Raw genomic sequence first — 19509 nt, forward strand, 5'->3', positions numbered from 1 at the left:
CAAGCACTCTACCACTAGGCCACACTCCCCACCCAAGCAAATATTAGCTTTTATGAATTCTGTATATATATTAATCTGGAAATGAATTTCTTTTATACTATCTACCTACCAACTAATGGAATGTGGATTCTTCTTAGCAGAGCGTTTATTGCTATTCTTGAGATATAAAAGAGTCTATAGAAGGCTTTATGCTTCTCCAGCCTAAATAGCTTGTGTTGTGCAGGAAAAAATGGGGTAAAACCATGCAGACTCTTTCCTAACTTCCTCATTTGCTTTTTCTTCCAGCCATTCTTCCAGAATCTTCTTCTCATTGTCAAATGCAAGAAAACATGAGAAGATCTGTGGTGAGTTGCTTTTAATTTCTCAGTGTTGTACCTTCCATTTTATGAACCTAAGGGTGTGAAAGATTTAAAAACATAAAGAGATAAAGATGGAATTATTTTGAACAGATTATAAAGTCTTACATTCTGTCTAAATTGAGTGCCAGTTCTCTTCAGATTGTTTTAATTTTTCTGATGTAAGAAAAAGTAGCCACACGTGTTATGTGATTCAGTAACAATGGGGAAGTGACTTCTCATGGAAGGTTTACTAGCAGATAGTGAGACATCACATCCCCACGAGTAACATAAATAAGTGTAGTTAATGAAGTACTAGTGGAGCAGCTGAAATAGTGTGTCCACACACAACTTCAAGTGTGCTACAGGAGAGCATAAGCTGCATGTGTACAAATTCCTCTCCATACATGCTTCTTGGACAGTTTTGTGGTTTGTGTCTTACATGAAAATTAGGCTACATGTGCCCCAATTTATTTTTCTTATTCTCAGTCTCTCTTCCTTCCTTTTTTCTTCCTTCCTTTTTTCTTCCTTCCTTTTTTCTTCCTTCCTTTTTTCCTTCCTTCCTTCCTTCTTTCCTTCCTTCCTTCTTTCCTTCCTTCCTTCCTTCTTTCCTTCCTTCCTTCCTTCCTTCCTTCCTTCCTTCCTTCCTTCCTTCCTTCCTTCCTTCCTTCCTTTTTTCCTTCCTTCCTTCCTTCCTTCCTTCCTTCCTTCCTTCCTTCCTTCCTTCCTTCCTTTTTTCCTTCCTTCCTTTCTTCCTTCTTTCCTTTTTATTTCTTCTTTTTTGTCCAGTCCTGGGGCTTGGATCACTCAGGGCTTTAGCTCTGTCCTTGGGCTCTCCTCAAGGCTAGCAGTCCATCACTTGAGCCACACTACCACTTTTGGCTTTCTCTATGTATGTGATACTGACTGAGGAATCCAATCTGGGCCTTCCTGCATGCTAGGCATGTTCTCTAGCACTAGGCTCTGCTCCTGGCCCCACCTCTCCATCATATGTCTCACCTTTTTATTTTCTTGAAATGATCTTGCTTTCGCTTCATTTGGTGCAGCTTTTTATGTGTATGTGGTACTGAGGAATTGAACTCGGGTAATTGTGCATGCTACCCAAGTAGCCCAAACTCCCAGCCAGGAACTAGTTTTTCTTATTGATCCATTTTCCTTTGGCTCTTGGAATTGACATTTTCATTCTTTACTTTTTTTTCTTGACATTCCTGATGATGTAGTACTGATGAATCGAACCTGGGTTTTTTGTGTATTCTAGGCAGGCCCTCTTACCACTAGGCCAAACTCTGAATTGATATGTATTTTTTTTTAACATTCATTCATTCGTTCATTTAATTATTAATTAATTTTGCCAGTCCTGGGCTTGAGATTAGGGCCTGAGCAGTATCCTTGAACTTTCTCAATGCTGGAACTCTGCTAACTTTTAAGTGCTAAATCAATCACTGGATACATTCTTATTGTTGAGGCTTGAACTCTTGACCTTGGGGCTTGGGCATTGTCCCAAGCTTCTTTTGCTCATGGCTAGTCCTCTACCACATGAGCCACAGAACCATTTCTGGTTTCTTCTGCTTATGTGATACTGAGGAATCAAACCCAGGGCTTCATGCATGCTAGGCAAACTCTTTACCACTAAGCCACATTCTCAGCCCTTCATTATCTTCATTCTTTTTCTTTCCTTTCTTTGTCTTTTTTTTTTCTACCCTGAGGCTAGAACTCAGGGCCTGGACACTGTCCTTCAGCTTTTTCTAGCCTAGCACTCTACCACTTGAGCCACAGTGCCCCTTCTGGCTTTTTTTTCAGTGTATGTGATACTGAGTATTTGAACCCAGGGCTTGGTGCATGCTAGGCAAGCACTCTACCACTATGCTATACTCCTGGCCCATGAGCTACATCGTTTTTTTTCCCCCATTAGCTACATTCTTAAGTAGTGTCACTCACTTAAACATTTCCCTGCACACTGTACTTTTCACAGATGTCTTAAGGGGATATGTATTCCATGTGATGTCCTGAATCTGTTCTGATTGCTTATGAGAGCTGTTTATTTAAGACCAAATTAAGATATTCAGTAAGAAAGAATATGAAAATATGGAAAATAATTTACTCAATGGTTAAGTAGTACATTTTATCAAATTAAGCTAAAGACACCCTTTTAGACACCTATGTATTATTAATTTTATCCTTCCAGGTTATTAGCTCCTTAAAATTTTTACTTTGTCTCTAATGCTAATTATTACTAATTACTAAGTTAATATAGAGACAAATATTTTTCTTAATTTGTCTGTATCTAACTGTAGATATATCAGAGCAAGTTCCAAACATTTGATGAAAGATAAAATGTATATGTACAAGAGTGAATTTCCACACTTGGTATTCTTATAACTCGGGGCTGATGACTTGATGGAAATGTGCTGTTACAGAAGCTGGTGTCATTTGATGATGTGGCTGTGGACTTCAGCTGGCAGGAGTGGCAGATCCTGAACAATGCCCAGAGAACCATGTACAGGGATGTCATGCTAGAAACCTACAGCAACTTGGTGTCCTTGGGTGAGCAAAACTCAGAATAATGTACAAGGTCAATGTCATTGTTTGTAGTGGATTTATGAATATTTATGATACTAGAGTGTAAGATTCCAGTGTGCAGGAAATGTCACACACACAAAAATATCCCAAGAAAACATCCACTTGATTATATTCAAAATCTCTCTTCTGATTCTTCCAAAAGCCAAATCAGAACTTAGACAAAAGTTCTAAACTACATTATACTGACAAGAGACTGTCTACCCAAAGTTGAGGTGATTTTGTTGGTGTATATACAGTCCAGAATGAAAGGTATATTAATATTGGGAATGTCACTGGGAAATCACTATTTAAAGAAGGGATTTACAATCTAAATCTAGCACTGGTTGTAGTGCTTTACTCTTGTAATCCTGGCTCCTTAGGGGGCTGAAATCTGAGAATTTGGGATTTAAGCCATTAATGGCAGGAAAATCCCCATGATGCTCTTATTTCCAATTAACTACTCAAGACTGGAAGTGGTTCCTGGACTCAAACTGATAGAATTGTAGCTTGAAGCAAAAGATCTGAGTTCATGCCACACAATTACTTAGCCAACTGAATGCAAAATTCTGGGCTTGACAACCATGCAACCAGTGAGATAAGAGAAACAAGATTAGGATCAGCCTTGTGAGCAATATGTGTGACATCCTAGAGCAGTGATGACCCAGCATGAGCAATAGTTCTCCACTACTTCTTATTAGCAGGGCACTGTTTTGCTAAACCTCCATTGATTGCCAAGCTGGAGCAAGGAACAGAACCATGGGGAGCCTCTGACAAAAACTTCACAGGTGAGTGACATCATCATACAGAGTGATGCTGAGGTCTGGACACAGTGGGTAAGTTGTAATTGTGCTGTATGGAGCAATAATATTGCTACTTTCCTTGTGTCCTGTGTGTGTCAGAAAGCTAGGTGATCCTTGTGTCAAAGGCCTGTGAAACAAGAATTCATATGGAGATCTACTAAGTTGTCTGGGGCAGCAAAGTTAGTAATTTCATTCTTTTTGTGGAAGTCACTCTGGAACAAAAAGAATAAAGTGAATAATGTAGAAAATGAGATTTCATTTTCTACCAGTTGCTGGTGGTTCACACCTGTAATCCTGGCTACTCAGGAGGCTGAGATCTGAGGATCTTGGTTCAAAGATAGCCCAGGAATGAAAGTCCTTTAGATGCTTCTCTCTAAATAACCCCACAAAGTGGTAGCACACTAGTGTTGGCCGAAGAGCTCAGGGACAGTGTCCCGGCCCTGAGTTCAAGTCCCACAACTGACAAAAAGAGAAAGAAAGAAAGAGGGCAAAGAGATTTAATTTTCTTTGATAGTAGGTGGCTGCAGGTGTGAGGAAATAAGGAATACATCAGGGCTGTTCTACTCTGAAAACCAAAAGAGTTTCTCAGTGGTGGGCAGAGACTGAGATCCAGAACCAAAGCTTTTAGTTTAGTGAGGATGATTAACTAGATGGTGAGCTCTAGTGTCTTTGTTTTTCTATGTTTCTGAGGAGAAGGAGTGTTAGGAAAAGAATTTTGATGAGACTTTGTCTAAGATAGAGAAACATAAAATTTAAAATTCCCATGGATATCTAGAACAGTGTATAAACTCTTATGTGTAAGGCAAAGAACAACTAATCATTGAGATACAAAGCAGAATAATGTATTAGTCATTTTAAAAAAGTAAATATAAACAAAGCAGCTTTTCTCCCATGATCTAGCAAATAATATTTGAAAAAAAATAGTAAAGGCCAAAGTACTCAGCTCATAATTTTAGCAGTCCAAGTTCAGTAATCTGAGTAAATTTTCCTCTGATGTAAAACAAAGAATAAAGGCAACACAGACAAACATTTTTCTCTGTAAAATATTAGTATTAGTTTCTTAATATACAAGACAGAAAAATATATATTTCTCATAAGTCAATTCCTACTGTGATATTTTGAAATCTGTTAACAGTTAGGATGGATGAAAATGTCTTTCCCTTTACATTACAGAATCTTGGTTCTCATTTGTATTTGTTTTTCTGTGACTCATTGTAGATATCAAAAAGATGGAGGCAATGATTACAACCGGTGAGGAAAATCCAGATGAATGTGTGTGTGAAGTAGAAAGCATGAATAGTAACACAGTGGAGGCAGGCGTGAGATTAGTACCAACCTTTAAGTTGAGTTCACAACAGAAGCCGGAGCTGGTGAGGAATAATCGGGATTCCTTAGAGCTGAAGACTGACAAGCCCAGTGAGTGTCAGAGCATGCTTCTCTCCACTAAGCCAGATGAGATGCATGCTGCATACAGGCCTGCTGTGTCTCCTGCAGTTGAACAATCCCTCAGATATTCTGAGCATTTCATTCAAAATGATGAAAGTCCACATGAGCTGCAGTACTTGAAATATGGTGAAGAAGGGAGCGTATTAAATTCAGAAGCCATATCGTTTAGACATAATTGTGTTGATGGGGGAGAGCCCACTCAAAACCATAATGAATACACAGAAGACTATGATAGGCCTGTTCTCCTTGTCCAGGAGATATACCAGGAAGGAAGGAAAACACCTGAAGGTACTGTATGTGGAAGAAGATTGTCCTTCAGACCTACAGTCACTGCACATGAGAAAATGTACTTAGAGGTCAATCCATGTGGTGAATGTGAGGATTCTTCAAGGAAGAAAATATTCATTACAAAATCTCAGAGCAAATATTCAGAGGTGCAATCCAATGAGTACAGCCAGTGTACAAAATCTGTCTTACAGAAGTCACACCCAACTTCCCAAAGTCAAACACCCGCAGAAGAGAAACACTCTGGATATAAACGATGTAGGAAAATTTCCACCCAGGTGTCAGCTCTGAGTAGACCCCAGAGAATTCTCTTAGAAAAGAAACCTTATGAATGCAACCAATGTGGAAAGACCTTGAAGAGGAAGTCATATCTTGTTGTGCATAATAGAATTCATACTGGTGAGAAACCTTATAAGTGTAGAGAATGTGAAAAGTCTTTCAGACACAAGTCAAACCTCTCTTGCCATCTTCGAACACACACAGGAGAGAAACCCTTTGAATGTAAGGAATGTAACCAATCCTTCAGATACAAGAAAGATTTTCAAAGGCACTGGAGAACACACACAGGAGAAAAACCCTTTGAATGTAAGGAATGTGACAAGTTCTTCACCCTGAAATCAGATCTCAACATACATAAAAGAAATCACACAAAAAAGAAAACTTATGAATGCAACAAATGTGGAAAGACCTTCATGAAGAAGTCACATCATGATGTGCATTATAGAATTCACACAGGCGAGAAACCTTATGAATGCAGCAAATGTGGAAAGTCTTTCAGACAAAAGTCAAACCTCTCTTCCCATATGGGAACACACACAGGAGAAAAACCCTTTGAATGTAAGGAATGTGACAAATCCTTCAGAGACAGGACAGATTTGCAAATACACTGGAGAACACACACAGGAGAGAAACCATTTGAATGTAAGGAATGTGACAAATCTTTCACCCAGAAATCATGTCTCAAGAGACATACAAGAATTCACACAGGAGAGAAACCTTATGAATGTGAACAGTGTGGAAAGGCCTTTATCCAGAACTCACATCTTAGTAGACATAGGAGAATTCACACACCTGAGATACTTTAGGAATAATAAATGTGGAAAATCTTTCAACTAGATAAGAACTCAGTTTGCAAGAGAGAACCCTAGAGAACCCCTAGATTATACAGGACAACTGTCTTTCAAGCAGAGGTCACACCTCTTTGCAATAGAAAAACCATATGGGATAGAAGCCTTTTGAATGCAGGAAGGCACAGCTCACAGCTCATTAAAATAGAAGAGAGAAATACAATGAATGAAATAAATGTGGAAAGTTTCTCCAGAAGATGTCATACCTTAGTTTTCATCAGAGAACACACACAGGAGAGAAACCATATGGATGTAAGAAATGTCAAAAGTTCTTCACCAAAAAAGTATAGCTCAGTGTTCCTAGAACACACACAGGAGACTGGGAGTTTAAACTAGTGGTAGAGTGCTTCCTTAGCATGCATGAAGACCCGGGTTTGATTCTTCCATGCCACATACACAGAAAATGCCGGGAAGTTGTGGTATGGCTCAAGTGATAGACCTATCTAGCTTCAGGAAGCCCAAGGACAGTGTTTAGGCTTTGAGTTCAAGCCCCAGGATTGGCCAAAAAAGATAATTTCATATTTCTTCTCAGAAATAAGAGGTCTGGTCTATGAGTCTGATGTTAAAGTCATCTCCAAGATAGTTTGGGAATTGTTACATGTAATAGGGTGTCATGATTTGAGCATCTTTTTCTCGGCTCTTTCCCAAAGTTTCTCACTGTATTGTGTGGTCCATGCATTATAACTCAGATGACTTAGTATTTCCAGATTGGGTTTTAATAGAAGATGTGATGGAAGATACCACTTATTACAAATTGTGCACAGAAGGAACATCTGTCTCTCCATCTTTTGTCTGTAGGTACAGTAGAGAACATGGATGAACACACATTTGGGGATACATTTTCTTTGTGTATGTGGACAAATCTTACAGCTGGAACTCAGAGCCTAGGCACTGATCTTAAACATTTTTGCTGAAGGCTAATGCTTTACCACTTGAGCCATAGCTCCACTTCTGGTTTCTCTGGTGGGAAAATAAAGACAAACATAATTAAAATGGTCAACAACAGGTCATTGAATTTTGTAAGTGGTGAAGTAGCAGAAAAATGATGAGAAAATAGATTCATTTCTAACCCTTCTTGTGTTGAGGTATGTACTTATTGGATAACTCGTCTCTTTTTTTAAAAAAATTCCTTTATACCCTTGCCTTCTGTCTGCCCCTGTATTTAAACTCAGGGTCACATTCATGCTAGTAATTATTGTACTAGATGAGCCACACACCCTGGTCTTTTTGTTTCACTTCTTTTTTTTTACTAGGGTTTATGTTTATGCCCAAGCCAGTTTGCACAATAATCCTTCTTTATGTCCTTTCTGAGTAGCTGAGATCACAAGCAAAATGTACTGGGTACAACTGTTGAATGAGATGCAATGTTGTGAATTTTTGCCTGGACTAGCCATAAATCAAAATACTCTGTACGTAATCCTAGATCTGTCTATAAAAGGTTGCAAATGTGAACAGCCATTCGTGACTTTAATTTCTAACTATTTAATTATTTGAAAAGTTAAATTTGGGGACAATGTATGCTTTTACTTTCATAATTTCAAATTTCAACCCCCCAAAGCCAAAATTTTAACATTTGATTTCCCCAAGATTAATTAAGCAGATAAGATTTTAAAATATCAATTAACTGTTTGGAAAAAGAAACAAAACTTCAAAGAATGTATCCTTACCAATGTAACTCTATATTTGACACGTTGAAAAAACTATCTTAATTCATACTCTTCTTTCTGGAGAATGTATTCCATGAATGGATCATGAAAGCGCCAAAGCTTATGACCATTTTGACCAAGAGGAGGAAAGGCCAACCTGTATACAAACCCACCAAGGCAAGTTATGGTGGCTGTACCAAACATTTGACCTGAAATGATTCCACTGTTAGGAAAGCTTAATTATAAAAAGGGGAAAAAAGCAGGGAAATAGGAAAAAGACATCAATATTCCAAAACTGTAGGATCAAAGAGTGGGTTAAAGATAGAATAATTTAGGCCGAGAGCATGGACTAGTGGTAGAGTGCTTGCCTAATGCACATGAAGACCCAGAATTAAGTTGTGAGTTCCACAAGCAGAAGAAAAGAAAGCCGGAAATTGTGCTGAGGTCAAGTGGCAGAGCACTAGCCTTGAATAAAATCCAAGGACAGTGCCCAGGCCCACAGTGCAAGCCCAACACTGAAAAAATAAAAAAGAATAACATTTACAGTAGGTACTGGAACAAATATCTTTTAGTTTAAAGAAAGTACAAGAGCTGGGTGCTAGGGGCTCATGCCTCTAATCCTAGCTATTCATGAGGCTGAGATGTGAGGATGGCAGTTCAAAACCAGCCCAATCACAAAAGTCACTGAGGCTCTTATCTCTAATTAACCATCAGAAAACTGGAAAGTGACACAGTGCCTCAAGTGGGAGAGTGCTAGGTGTGGGCCAAAGATCTCATGGACTTCATCCAGATCCAGTGTTCAAGCCCTAAACCTATCAGATAATGCTAATTAAATCTCAGAGGCTTTCAATAAATTCTATTTTATATATTTGAGAAATCAGAAGCTAGCCATTGAAAGTTATCAATTGTCTTTTCACTCTTATAGCACTGGTGATTTCAGTTGATAAACTGAGTAGGGAAGATAGCCTCAACACAAGAGAAAGATAAATATTAAATGGTTTCTGTCTAAAAGGCAAGGTATTTTTCTTCCTGTGATTATTGGATGTTTTTAGTACAATCACTCATAGGAAGCAGTTCTGAACCAGGCCAGGGAGAATGACTGACCCCTTTTGACTCAATTAGACTCAAATTAGAAATCACTGTTCTATGAAGCTCGCTGAAATAAGCCACTACGTACATCTCTAGCCATTGATGTAGAAAGTAGCAGCTGCTGGTCACCTTCAGTTTTTAAAGAACATACATTAAGCAATTCTGGAATGACCTTCTTCTTCTGCTGATGTGCTAAAGAGGGTCTATTTCCATGTCCAAGACTGGGTGGAAACCCACAGCAGCAGCTCACCTGTGTGAAGGAAGCACAAAAGCGTTCACTCTCTCACAAACAACATAGAGTCAGTTATTGATGAGTAAGGGTCTGAGTTATTAGTTGTAAATTAATTTCATTGTTCTTCGTTTGTGTGTGTCAGGAGTAGGGATTGAACCCAGGATTCTTGCTCTTCCTTGGCCTTTTCCCTTATGGATGATAGGCTGCCTGTTAACCATACTTGTACTTCTGGGTTTCTCACGGCTGAACTGGTATTTCCTGCCTGAACTGGCCTGGAATCCTGATCCTCAGATCTCAGCCTCCAGAGTAGCTAGGAGTACAGGCGAGAGCCACCGTGCCCAGCTCAGACATTTTTTGTTTAATCAGGTAAATATTACTTAAATCACAAAGGATGCTTCAGAGACTGCAGTCCTCTTACTTAAGCCTATGTAGATAGAATAATAGGCAAGGATCATAATGTTTCCTTTATTCATGGTAAAACTGCTAGAAAAAAAGTATTTCATTTTTTTGTATTTAAAATTTTGTTCATGTATTTTTATTGTAATTAATAGAATGGTTACATTATATTCTCCAGATAAAGTATTTCATTTTTGTCTTTTTGGTTTTCCTGAACTTAGAGTTGTGAGCTCAGAGCCTGAGAGTGTCTTTTCTTGTTGTTTTGTTTTGGGGTTTTTTTGAGATTTTTTTTTTGTCAATGTTGGTGCTCTTATTTCTGGAAGCACAACTTACTCTCACTTCTGTCTTTTTAGTAGTTAAAGGTAAGTTTGAAATACTGCCTGACTTCGCTGCAATAGCAGTGAGCCTCAGACTCAGGCTGCTGAGTGACTGCTCCTTTATTTGATGGATAATTTAAGTGGATACAAATCTTATGGTTCTGAACTGTACCTGAAGTAGTAGAAGCCTCAGCAAACATGCTAGGCCTTGAGAGGGATGGATGGAGGCAGGGAAGAAGGAAGAAAGGAAGGATATTTATTTTGGGGAGGCTCTAAGAATTCCTCTTTTAGAAGCATCGCTCAAGAAAAAAATGGCTTTTACCAGAAGGAAATTCATTGAGCCATTTGTGAATAATATAGAAGCTCACACTTTTTTTGTATGTGTGCCAGTCCTGGGCTTGAGCTCAGGGCCTGAGCAGTGTCCTTGGACTTTCTCAAGGCTAGAGAGACTCAGACATTTTACAGAAGGTTGGAATGAAACCCCTTTCATCTACATAGACACAGAAATCTTGACTTAAGTTTATAATTCCTAGAAGCAAGGTGGATGGCATTGTATAAGTGGCAGTGTGGCTCAAGTGGTAGGGGACTAGCCTTGAGCTAAAGAGCTCAGGGACAGTGCCCAAGCCCCAGGATCTTGCTGTTCCACATCGCTCCCCCCCCCTGCCCCCAAAAAAGCAAAACTTGGTGCAAATTCTGACTGTCTTTGTGACAGAAGTCCAGCAGTCCTGGGCTTGAACTCAGGACCTGATCTCTGTCCTTGGCCTTTCTGTAGGGTAGAGCTTTATCACTTGAGTGACAGCACTAATTCTGGCTTTTCTATGAATATGGTACTGCGGAATTGCACCAGAGCTGTGGTGCATGCTAGGCAAGCATTCTACCACTAGGCCAAACTCCTGGCCCAGCAGCCTGCTTTTTAATAAGGACCCCAGATATAAATTCCTAAATTGTGGCTTCTCTATATTGGGCTAATCTCTTGGTCCTATCACATCATTATTATAGGAAAGGCAAGTAAAGCACAGCAAATGCTCCCAGTCTGTGCTCAAGGTCTGAGTTCAAGTCTCAGGCCTAAAAGCAAAGAGGGAGGGATGGGGACTTTAAATAAAAGGCAAAATTGAGAAACAACCAAAATAACAAAAAGCTCAAGGTTTCATGAACAGGCCGGGCATGGTGGCTTATGCCTGTCATCCTAGCTTCTCAGGAGGCTGAGATGTGAGGATCAAGGTTCAAAGCCAGCCTGGGCACAAAAGGACCTGAGACTCTTATCTCCAATTAACCTCTAGAAAACTGGAAGTGGGTCTGGGGCTCCAAGGATAGTGTGGTAGCCTTGAGCCAGAGAGCTTGGGACAGGGCTCAGGCCTAGAATTCAAGTCCCATTATCCCCCCAAAATAAGAAGTCACAAAATTTGCTGACCAAAAAAAAAAAAAGAAAGAAAGAAAGAAAAAAGGGCAAGGGTCCTTTCTTACTGTGGAATGGCACCTCACTACTCAGATAGTAGAAATGTGGTGCCCTCCAGCATGGGACGAGGGGATTTGACTCATAGAGACGGGCACTAAAGGTACCCAATAATGTTAAACCAAACTGCCCTCTGACAACAAAGGAAAGGGAGGAAGTTTCCTGGCAGGCTGAGGGGGTAGGGTGGGAGAGGAATTCTGGTAACTCCACCTGGTTAAGCTGCTCTTGTAATCTGAGCTGTTATCAGGGAATTTACAGCCCCTGAGTTGAGTCAAGTACTCCTTTTTCCTGAAGATGGGCAATGCCTATAGGAGATGGATTTGGAGGGAAGTCAAGAAAGGGGTCCCTTCACAAACAAGCTGGTTCACAGAATTGACATTTGCAGTGCCCAGGCCCTGAGTTCAAGCTCAACACAGGGGAGTAAAAAAAAAAAATAGCACATAGAGTAGGTACTGGAACAAGCAAACATCGTTTCAAGAAAGAACCAGAGCTGGGTGCCAGTGGCTCATGCCTGTAATCCTAGGTACTCACGAGGCTGAGATGTGAGGATTGCAGTTCAAGGCCAGCCTGAGACCTAGGTTCTGACAGTGGTGGATCCTCTGAAAGGAGCCCACTTCCTGCGAGGTGCCGCCGTGCATTGTGGGAGTTGTAGTTTTACCGCAGAGCAGAGCTGGTGGTAGTGGAGGAAGTTTGTTTTGGGGCGGACTGGGAAGGCGGAAGATCCTTTTTGCGCCTGTGCATTCCCGCCCACAGCTTGGGGTTTTCCCTTTGAAAATCCGCGCGTGTGCCTCTTCTCCTTCCTGCTGGATTCCTCAGAAGATTCCCTTGGCGTTCTGTAGGTTGGAGTCCCCGAGGCAGGCGCCCAGCTGTACTTTGAAGGCATCTCAGGCTGTGGAGCCCATGTCAGGTGGGGAGCCGGGGCTGGGGCACGGGAGCAGAGTCGACCTCCACGTGTTCCTCCACTCGGGGTTCATGAGTGTCGCTGCCATCAGCTCTCGGGTCTCCTCCAGGTGCCAGAAACTGGCTCTGGACACCGGGAGAGCAAGCTGGGCCCTGCAGAGCAGGAGAAGCAGGAGCTGTGCATTTCCCTCCATGACTGAGAGAGAGTGCTGTGTCAGCCATGGGATGTTATCACTGTGCCCAGCTGGAGGACGAGCCAGGGCATGACTGTGGTGGAATTGTGGAAGGTCTTAGGACAGTGAGCTGGGATTGGGGTTCTGTGTTGTTTCTCAAGACATGTTTGCTCTGCTCCTGCTTTGTTGGCCTTCTTAGCTGGCCTGGCTTGAGTTCATGCAGGTGTGCACACGTCCTTGTGTCTGGAGTCATTGTTCATGGGATATTGGAGTAGTGTGTGCTGGTGCTGTGGTTTTAGGAATGGAGCCTAGCGATGTTTCAAAGACACCCAGTGACCAGGAGTCTCCCTCCTAAAGGACAGACTTCACCCACTCTGACAAGGCCTAAAGAGCAGAGGAGAAAAGCACAGGAAGAGGAAGACGGTTTTAGCTTTCTTTCCTTAAGGAATCATTGGTTCTACTTCTGCAGAGCACAAAATGGCCGAGGTAGTCTTTCTTCCAACATTCAGTCACTTGGTGATTTGGGAAGGTTTAGACCAACTTTCAGGCGGGGAGAGGAGCTGGGCCGAGGAATAAGCTGGAACCTGGCAGAGACTGAGATCCAGAGGCAGAGCTTTTAGTCTAGTGAGGATGATTAAGTAGGTGATGAGCTGGAGTATCTTTGTTTTTCCAAGGTTCTGAGGAGCAGGAGTGTTAGGAAAAGAATTTGATGAGACATTGTCTAAGATAGAGAAACACAAATTTTATAATTCCCATAGATACCTAAAATAATTCTTAATGAGAAGTTAGAACTGAATGTATAAACAATTATTGAAAGGCAAAGAGTCACCTAATTATTGAGAAACACAGCAGTATTAGTTATTTCAAAAAAGTAAATGTAAACAAAGCAGCTTTTCTCCCATGATCAAGCAAATAATATTTGAAAAAAATGGTAAAGGCCAAAGGTAAGTACTGAGCTCAATTTTATCAGTACAAAATTGAGCAATATGAGTAAATTTTTCTCTGTTATAAAACAAAGGAAAAAGGACACATAGAAAAACATTTTTCTCTGTAAAATATCTGGATTACTTGCTTAATTAATACACTAGAGAGAAAAGCATATATTTCTCTGTTGTTGTTTCTTATTTTTTTGGCAGTACTGAGGACTGAACTCAGGAGCCTGAGCCTATCCTTGGACTTTCCTCAAGTTTAGTGCTCTACCACTTGAGCCACAGCAGTAGTTCTGACTTTTCTTTATATGTGGTACTGAGGAATCGATCCCCGGTCTTTGTGCATGCTAGGCAAGCACTCTACCACTAGGCCAAACTCCCGGCAAAAGAAAAGCATATATTTCTCATAAATCAATTCCTACTTTGACATTTTAAAATCTCTTAACAGTTAGGATGGGAGAAAATGTCTTTGCTTTTACATTACAGAATCGTTGGTTCTCATTTGTATTTTTTTTCTATGACTCATGCTAGGTATCCAAAAGATGGAGGCAATGACTCAATCGTGTGAGGAAAATCCAGATGAATGTGTGTGTGAAGTAGAAAGCATGAATAGTCACACAGTCGTGGAAAGAATGAGATCACTACGAACTTTTAAGTTGAATTCAAAAAGTAAACCATACCTTACTTTACATGAGCAAACACACACAGGACAGAAACCCTTTGAATGTACGGAAAGTGACAAATACTTCACCCTGAAATCAGATCTCAATGTACATACAAGAAATCACACAGAAAAGAAACCTTATGAATGCGACAAATGTGGAAAGACTTTCATGACGAAGTCACAGCCTGACATGCATAATAGAATTCACACAAGTGAGAAACCTTATAAGTGTAACACATGTGAAAATCTTTCAGAAAAAAGTCAAACCTCTCTTTGCATCAGAGAATTCACACAGGTGAGAAACCTTATAAGTGTAACACATGTGAAAAGTCTTTCAGACAAAAGTCAAACCTCTCTTCCCGTCAGCAAACACACACAGGAGAGAAACCCTTTGAATGTAAGAAATGTGACAAATCCTTTGGATGCAAGAGAGGTTTCCAAAGACACTCCAGTATACACACAGGAGAGAAACCCTTTGAATGTAAGGAATGTGATAAATCCTTTGGATGCAAGACAGGTTTCCAAAGACACTCCAGTATACACACAGGAGAGAAACCCTTTGAATGTAAGGAATGTGGGAAGTCTTTCAGACAGAAACCACACCTCACTTTACATCAGAGAACACACACAGGAGAGAAACCCTTTGAATGTAAGGAATGTACCAAATCCTTTGGATGCAAGAGAGATTTCCAAAGACACTCCAGTATACACACAGGAGAGAAACCCTTTGAGTGTAAGGAATGTGACAAATCCTTTGGATGCAAGAGAGATTTCCAAAGACACTCCCGTATACACACAGGAGAGAAACCCTTTGAATGTAAGGAATGTGGGAAGTCTTTCAGAGATAAACCATACCTCACTTTACATCAGAGAACACACACAGGAGAGAAACCCTTTGAATGTAAGGAATGTGACAAATTCTTTGGATGCAAGAGAAATTTACAAAGACACTCCCGTATACACACAGGAGAGAAACCCTTTGAGTGTAAGGAATGTGACAAATCCTTTGGATGCAAGAGAGATTTCCAAAGACACTCCCGTATACACACAGGAGTGAAACCCTTTGAATGTAAGGAATGTGGGAAGTCTTTCAGAGATAAACCATACCTCACTTCACATCAGAGAACACACGGGAGAGAAACCCTTTGAATGTAAGGAATGTGGGAAGCCCTTAGCCTAATTTTCATTATGTTCTAAAACTAAGTGCCATTGATTGTATATAGAGATTCCTTTTGAACACTTGTTTGTTAATCATGTCATTTGAAATACGATGTAAAAATCAATGTTAATAAATTCTCTAATAAATGTTTTTTAATAAGAGCCAACTTATCTAGTCCTAGCCATATGTTTCCATTTTCTGCGTGTTCTTACAATGCTTTGAGAGGCAAACAGTAATTGGAAGAAGAAACTCACCTTGGCTCCCCCACCGGGTGAGAAACTTTCCAAACTATCAAGCCACACCTGTGATCTAGGATCTGACAATGGTGCAACCTCTGAAAGGAGCCCACTTCCTCCAGGGTGCCGCCGTGCATTGTGGGAGTTGTAGTGTTCGGGCAGAGCAGAGCCCTTGGTAGTGGAGGTTTTCTGTTTTGAGGCGGGGTGGGGAAGCGGAAGATCCTTTTTGCGCTTGCGCGTTCCCAGCCACCGCTTAGCTTTTGAAAATCCCCGCTTTGCCTCTTCCCCTGGCTGCTGGAAGTCCGCGGAAGACTAACTTGGCGTTCTGTAGGTCGCAGTCCCCTGAGACAGGCGCCCAGCTGTACTTGAAGGCATCTCAGGTGTGGAGCCCATGTCAGGTGGGGAGCCGGGGCTGGAGCACTGGAGCAGAGTCGACCTCCACGTGTTCCTCCACTCGGGGTTCATGAGTGTCGCTGCCATCAGCTCTCGGGTCTCCTCCAGGTGCCAGAAACTGGCTCTGGACGCCGGGAGAGCAAGCTGGGCCCTGCAGAGCAGGAGAAGCAGGAGCTGTGCATTTCCCTCCATGACTGAGAGAGAGTGCTGTGTCAGCCATGGGATGTTATCACTGTGCCCAGCTGGAGGACGAGCCAGGGCATGACTGTGGTGGAATTGTGGAAGGTCTTAGGACAGTGAGCTGGGATTGGGGTTCTGTGTTGTTTCTCAAGACATGTTTGCTCTGCTCCTGCTTTGTTGGCCTTCTTAGCTGGCCTGGCTTGAGTTCACGCAGGTGTGCACACGTCCTTGTGTCTGGAGTCATTGTTCATGGGATATTGGAGTAGTGTGTGCTGGTGCTGTGGTTTTAGGAATGGAGCCTAGAGCTGTTGGAAAGACACCCTGTGATCAGGAGTCTCCCTCCTAAAGGACAGACTTCACCCACTCTGACTTCACAACTCTGACCTACAGAGCAGAGGAGAAAAGCACAGGAAGAGGAAGATGGTTTTAGCTCTCCTTTCCTTAAGGAATCATTGGTTCTATATCTGCAGAGCACAAAATGGACGTGGTAGTCTTTCTTCCAGCATTCAGTCACTTGGTGATTTGGGAAGGTTTAGACCAACTTTCAGGCGGGGAGAGGAGCTGGGCCGAGGAATAAGCTGGAACCTAGTTATTAGAGGGGAACAGGAGACAAATGAAAGGATATGTCTAGGTCCTACTCCCTAATCCCATTCTCACTAATTTATTCAACCTACTCCCACAATCATTTCTAGTACATGGTCTCTCAAATTTAATCCCAAATATCCCATCTATGGATCTGGTGATCCTATATTGGCTCTTGCTGGCATTTCAGGAAGTGTAAGTCCATATCTTTGTCCTTTTTGGAAAATCACAGAAGAAACATTCAAGTAAGGTATCTTGCTGCAGATTTTATAATTTGTATATGTTACATACCCTGCAGTTTTAGCTAGTGTTCTCTGTTTGGGGTTCTCTAGTTTTGCCCTTTGAGCTCACAGCCTGGCACTAACCATGAGCTTGTTTGCTCAAGAGTAGTGTTCAGAAACACTTAAAGCACCTCTTAAATTCCAGTTATTCTTGGTATTTCCTTGGAGATTGGATTTTTCCAGACCTGTCCCTGCTGGCTTTAATCTGTGCTACTTCCGGGTTTCTGGCTTTCAATAGCAAGTAAGCGTCTCATAGACTTTCCATGCCTGGGCCGGCTTGAACCACAGTTCTCAGATATCAGCCTCCAGAGTAGCTGGGATTATAGCCACCAGAGCCTCTCTTATAAAATGCATATTATATTTCTAATAAAGTCATATGAAATAGAAAACTTTAAATTAATAAGGGATGTCCAGTCACTAATATGTATAAGGGTAGTCCCAATCCCCCAAAAAAAGAAAATACCCTACCCTGAAATCTGTAACACTCTTGATCTCAAGCGTTGTGAATGCAGGCAATGGGCTATTGTAAAACCTTTTTTAAGCTTATTGTTTTTCTTAGGCCTGGGCTCTGTCCCAGAGGTATTCCACTAAAAGGCTACCACCCTGCCAGAGAGCCAAGGCCCATTTCCAATTTCTAGAGGTTAACTGGAGATAAGCGTTTCAGTTCCTTTTATGCCGAGGCTGGCATTGAATCTTGATCCTCTGATCTCAGCCTCCTGAGAAGGTAGCATTATGGATGTGAGCCACCTGCACCGGCTTTCAAAAATGGTTTTTAATGTAAGGAAACACTATTCTGATGTAGAAAAACAAAATACTGATCTGCAAACATTGCTTTTAAACAATTCACATTGTCTTTCCTAGCAAGAACAGCCTCACTGAAATTCTAAAGAGTACATTTTCATTTTTTGTACGTCTTTGTAAGATTCATGTTATTTTACATCAAAAAATGTCCAAGCTGGGCGTGGTGGCCCATACCTATAATCCTACATTCTCTGGAGGCTGAGATCTGAGAATTGTGGTTCAAAGCCAGCTCAGGCACTAAAGTCTTTGAGAATCTTACCTGCAGTTAAGCAGCAAAAACCTGGAAGTGGCACTGTTTGCTTCCAGGGGTAGGGTGGTAGCCTGGAGCTGAGGAGCTCAGGGACAACAACCAGGCCCTAAAGCAGAAGTCCAATGAACATCACAAAAAAAGAATTTCCATTCTACATGAGTGTGTAAAAACAAACAAACAGAACTGTAGATAATGTATTTCATGTGTAACAAACCAACTACTAAGTACATGTAGAAACACATCTATTTAATGTTTTAAAAATATAATGGATCTGCCTTTTGGAGAGTTCTCAGCTAGTAATTTTACATAAGTATTTTTTAAGTAATGTTAGAATGTAAGCTGAGTGAGATGGCTCAGGCTTGTAATCCTAGCTACTCAGGAGGCTAAGATCTCAGGATCAAGGTTCAAAGCCAGCCCGGGCAGAAATTGACCTGAGAAAAGACTATAATCTTCTGGTTCTTTAGCTCAGGATGTGTGAGTTGGATTGAGACACGCCTTTGACCGGTATTTTATGTTGCATCTTTGTTAGGCCCTGTGTCTCCACCAGGCTAGCAAGGTTCTTAATTTTACTGTTTAGGAAAGTCAGCATTAAGGACTTGCATCATCTTTACTGATGGCCTTTTGACAAAAGCAGATTAAATGACAACTTGCAAATCATTGCACAAGGGTACTCTGAGTGTTTGAATATAGGGAAATGTGCCATTTGTTAGCCATTACTGAAACATCATAAACAAGACTTACATATCATATACACTTCTCCTGTATAAATTTGGGTGATAAATACTGAGTTAGACATACATGTTTTTGTTGTATTTAGTATGTAAATGAATGAGGCAGTACACAAATGGTCAGTGCAGTCCTTGGATACCTTTGAATAAATAAAATAATCATTGATACATGCCTCAGTGTATTTCAGTAAAAACTAGTTTTAATGAGGGTTTGATTTTCTATTTGTTTCAATTAGTTAATTCTTTTTGGTGGGAACATTTGTTTTGGTTTGCTTTTTGCCAGTTCTAGACTTGAAGTCAGGGCATGGACACTGTCCTTGAGCTTTTTCAAGGCTACAGGTCTACCACATGAGCCGCAGCACCACTTCTGGCTTTTTTCTGTAGATGTGGTACAAAGGAATCAAATAAGGGGCTTCATGCATGATAGGCGAGCAATCTACCGGGAGGCCACACTCCCCACCCAGGCAAACATTAGCTTTTATGAATTCTGTATATCTATTAATCTAGAAATGAATTGCTTGTATACTATCTACCTAACATCTAATGGA

General features: G+C 41.0%; 2 protein-coding genes and 1 long non-coding RNA gene across 4 annotated transcripts in view; 2 read left to right on the plus strand and 1 right to left on the minus strand.

The window, feature by feature from the left end:
• Nucleotides 1–293: 293 nt before the first annotated feature.
• LOC150044758 (uncharacterized) lies at nt 294–16062 on the plus strand. Its single transcript, XM_090321158.1, is given in 8 exon segments — nt 294–344; nt 2753–2879; nt 3596–3679; nt 4913–6209; nt 6294–6439; nt 14581–14784; nt 14869–15000; nt 16004–16062. Coding segments are annotated over 8 exon segments (2076 nt in total). The 5' UTR covers nt 294–317.
• On the minus strand, nt 6969–12476 carry LOC150044759 (uncharacterized). Of its 2 annotated transcripts, XR_016533110.1 has the most exons (4): nt 12217–12476; nt 9376–9537; nt 8220–8355; nt 6969–7512 (listed from the first exon to the last, which is right to left on the minus strand). It is a non-coding gene; the product is annotated as an uncharacterized LOC150044759 (long non-coding RNA). The 2 variants fall into 2 exon arrangements; XR_016533111.1 differs by lacking the exon at nt 8220–8355.
• Nucleotides 16063–16357: 295 nt separating the features above from the next.
• Nucleotides 16358–19509, plus strand: part of LOC150044760 (uncharacterized) — a 29587-nt gene continuing 26435 nt past the window's right edge. The window contains exon 1 of the mRNA XM_090321159.1: nt 16358–16435. Coding sequence (XP_090177285.1) covers nt 16358–16435 — 78 coding nt within the window. The remainder of the gene's footprint in view (nt 16436–19509) is intronic.

Source organism: Megascapheus bottae, chromosome 29 (genome assembly GCF_031878675.1).
Source record: "Megascapheus bottae isolate mThoBot1 chromosome 29, mThoBot2.hap1, whole genome shotgun sequence".
Classification (NCBI taxonomy): Eukaryota; Metazoa; Chordata; class Mammalia; order Rodentia; family Geomyidae; genus Megascapheus; species Megascapheus bottae.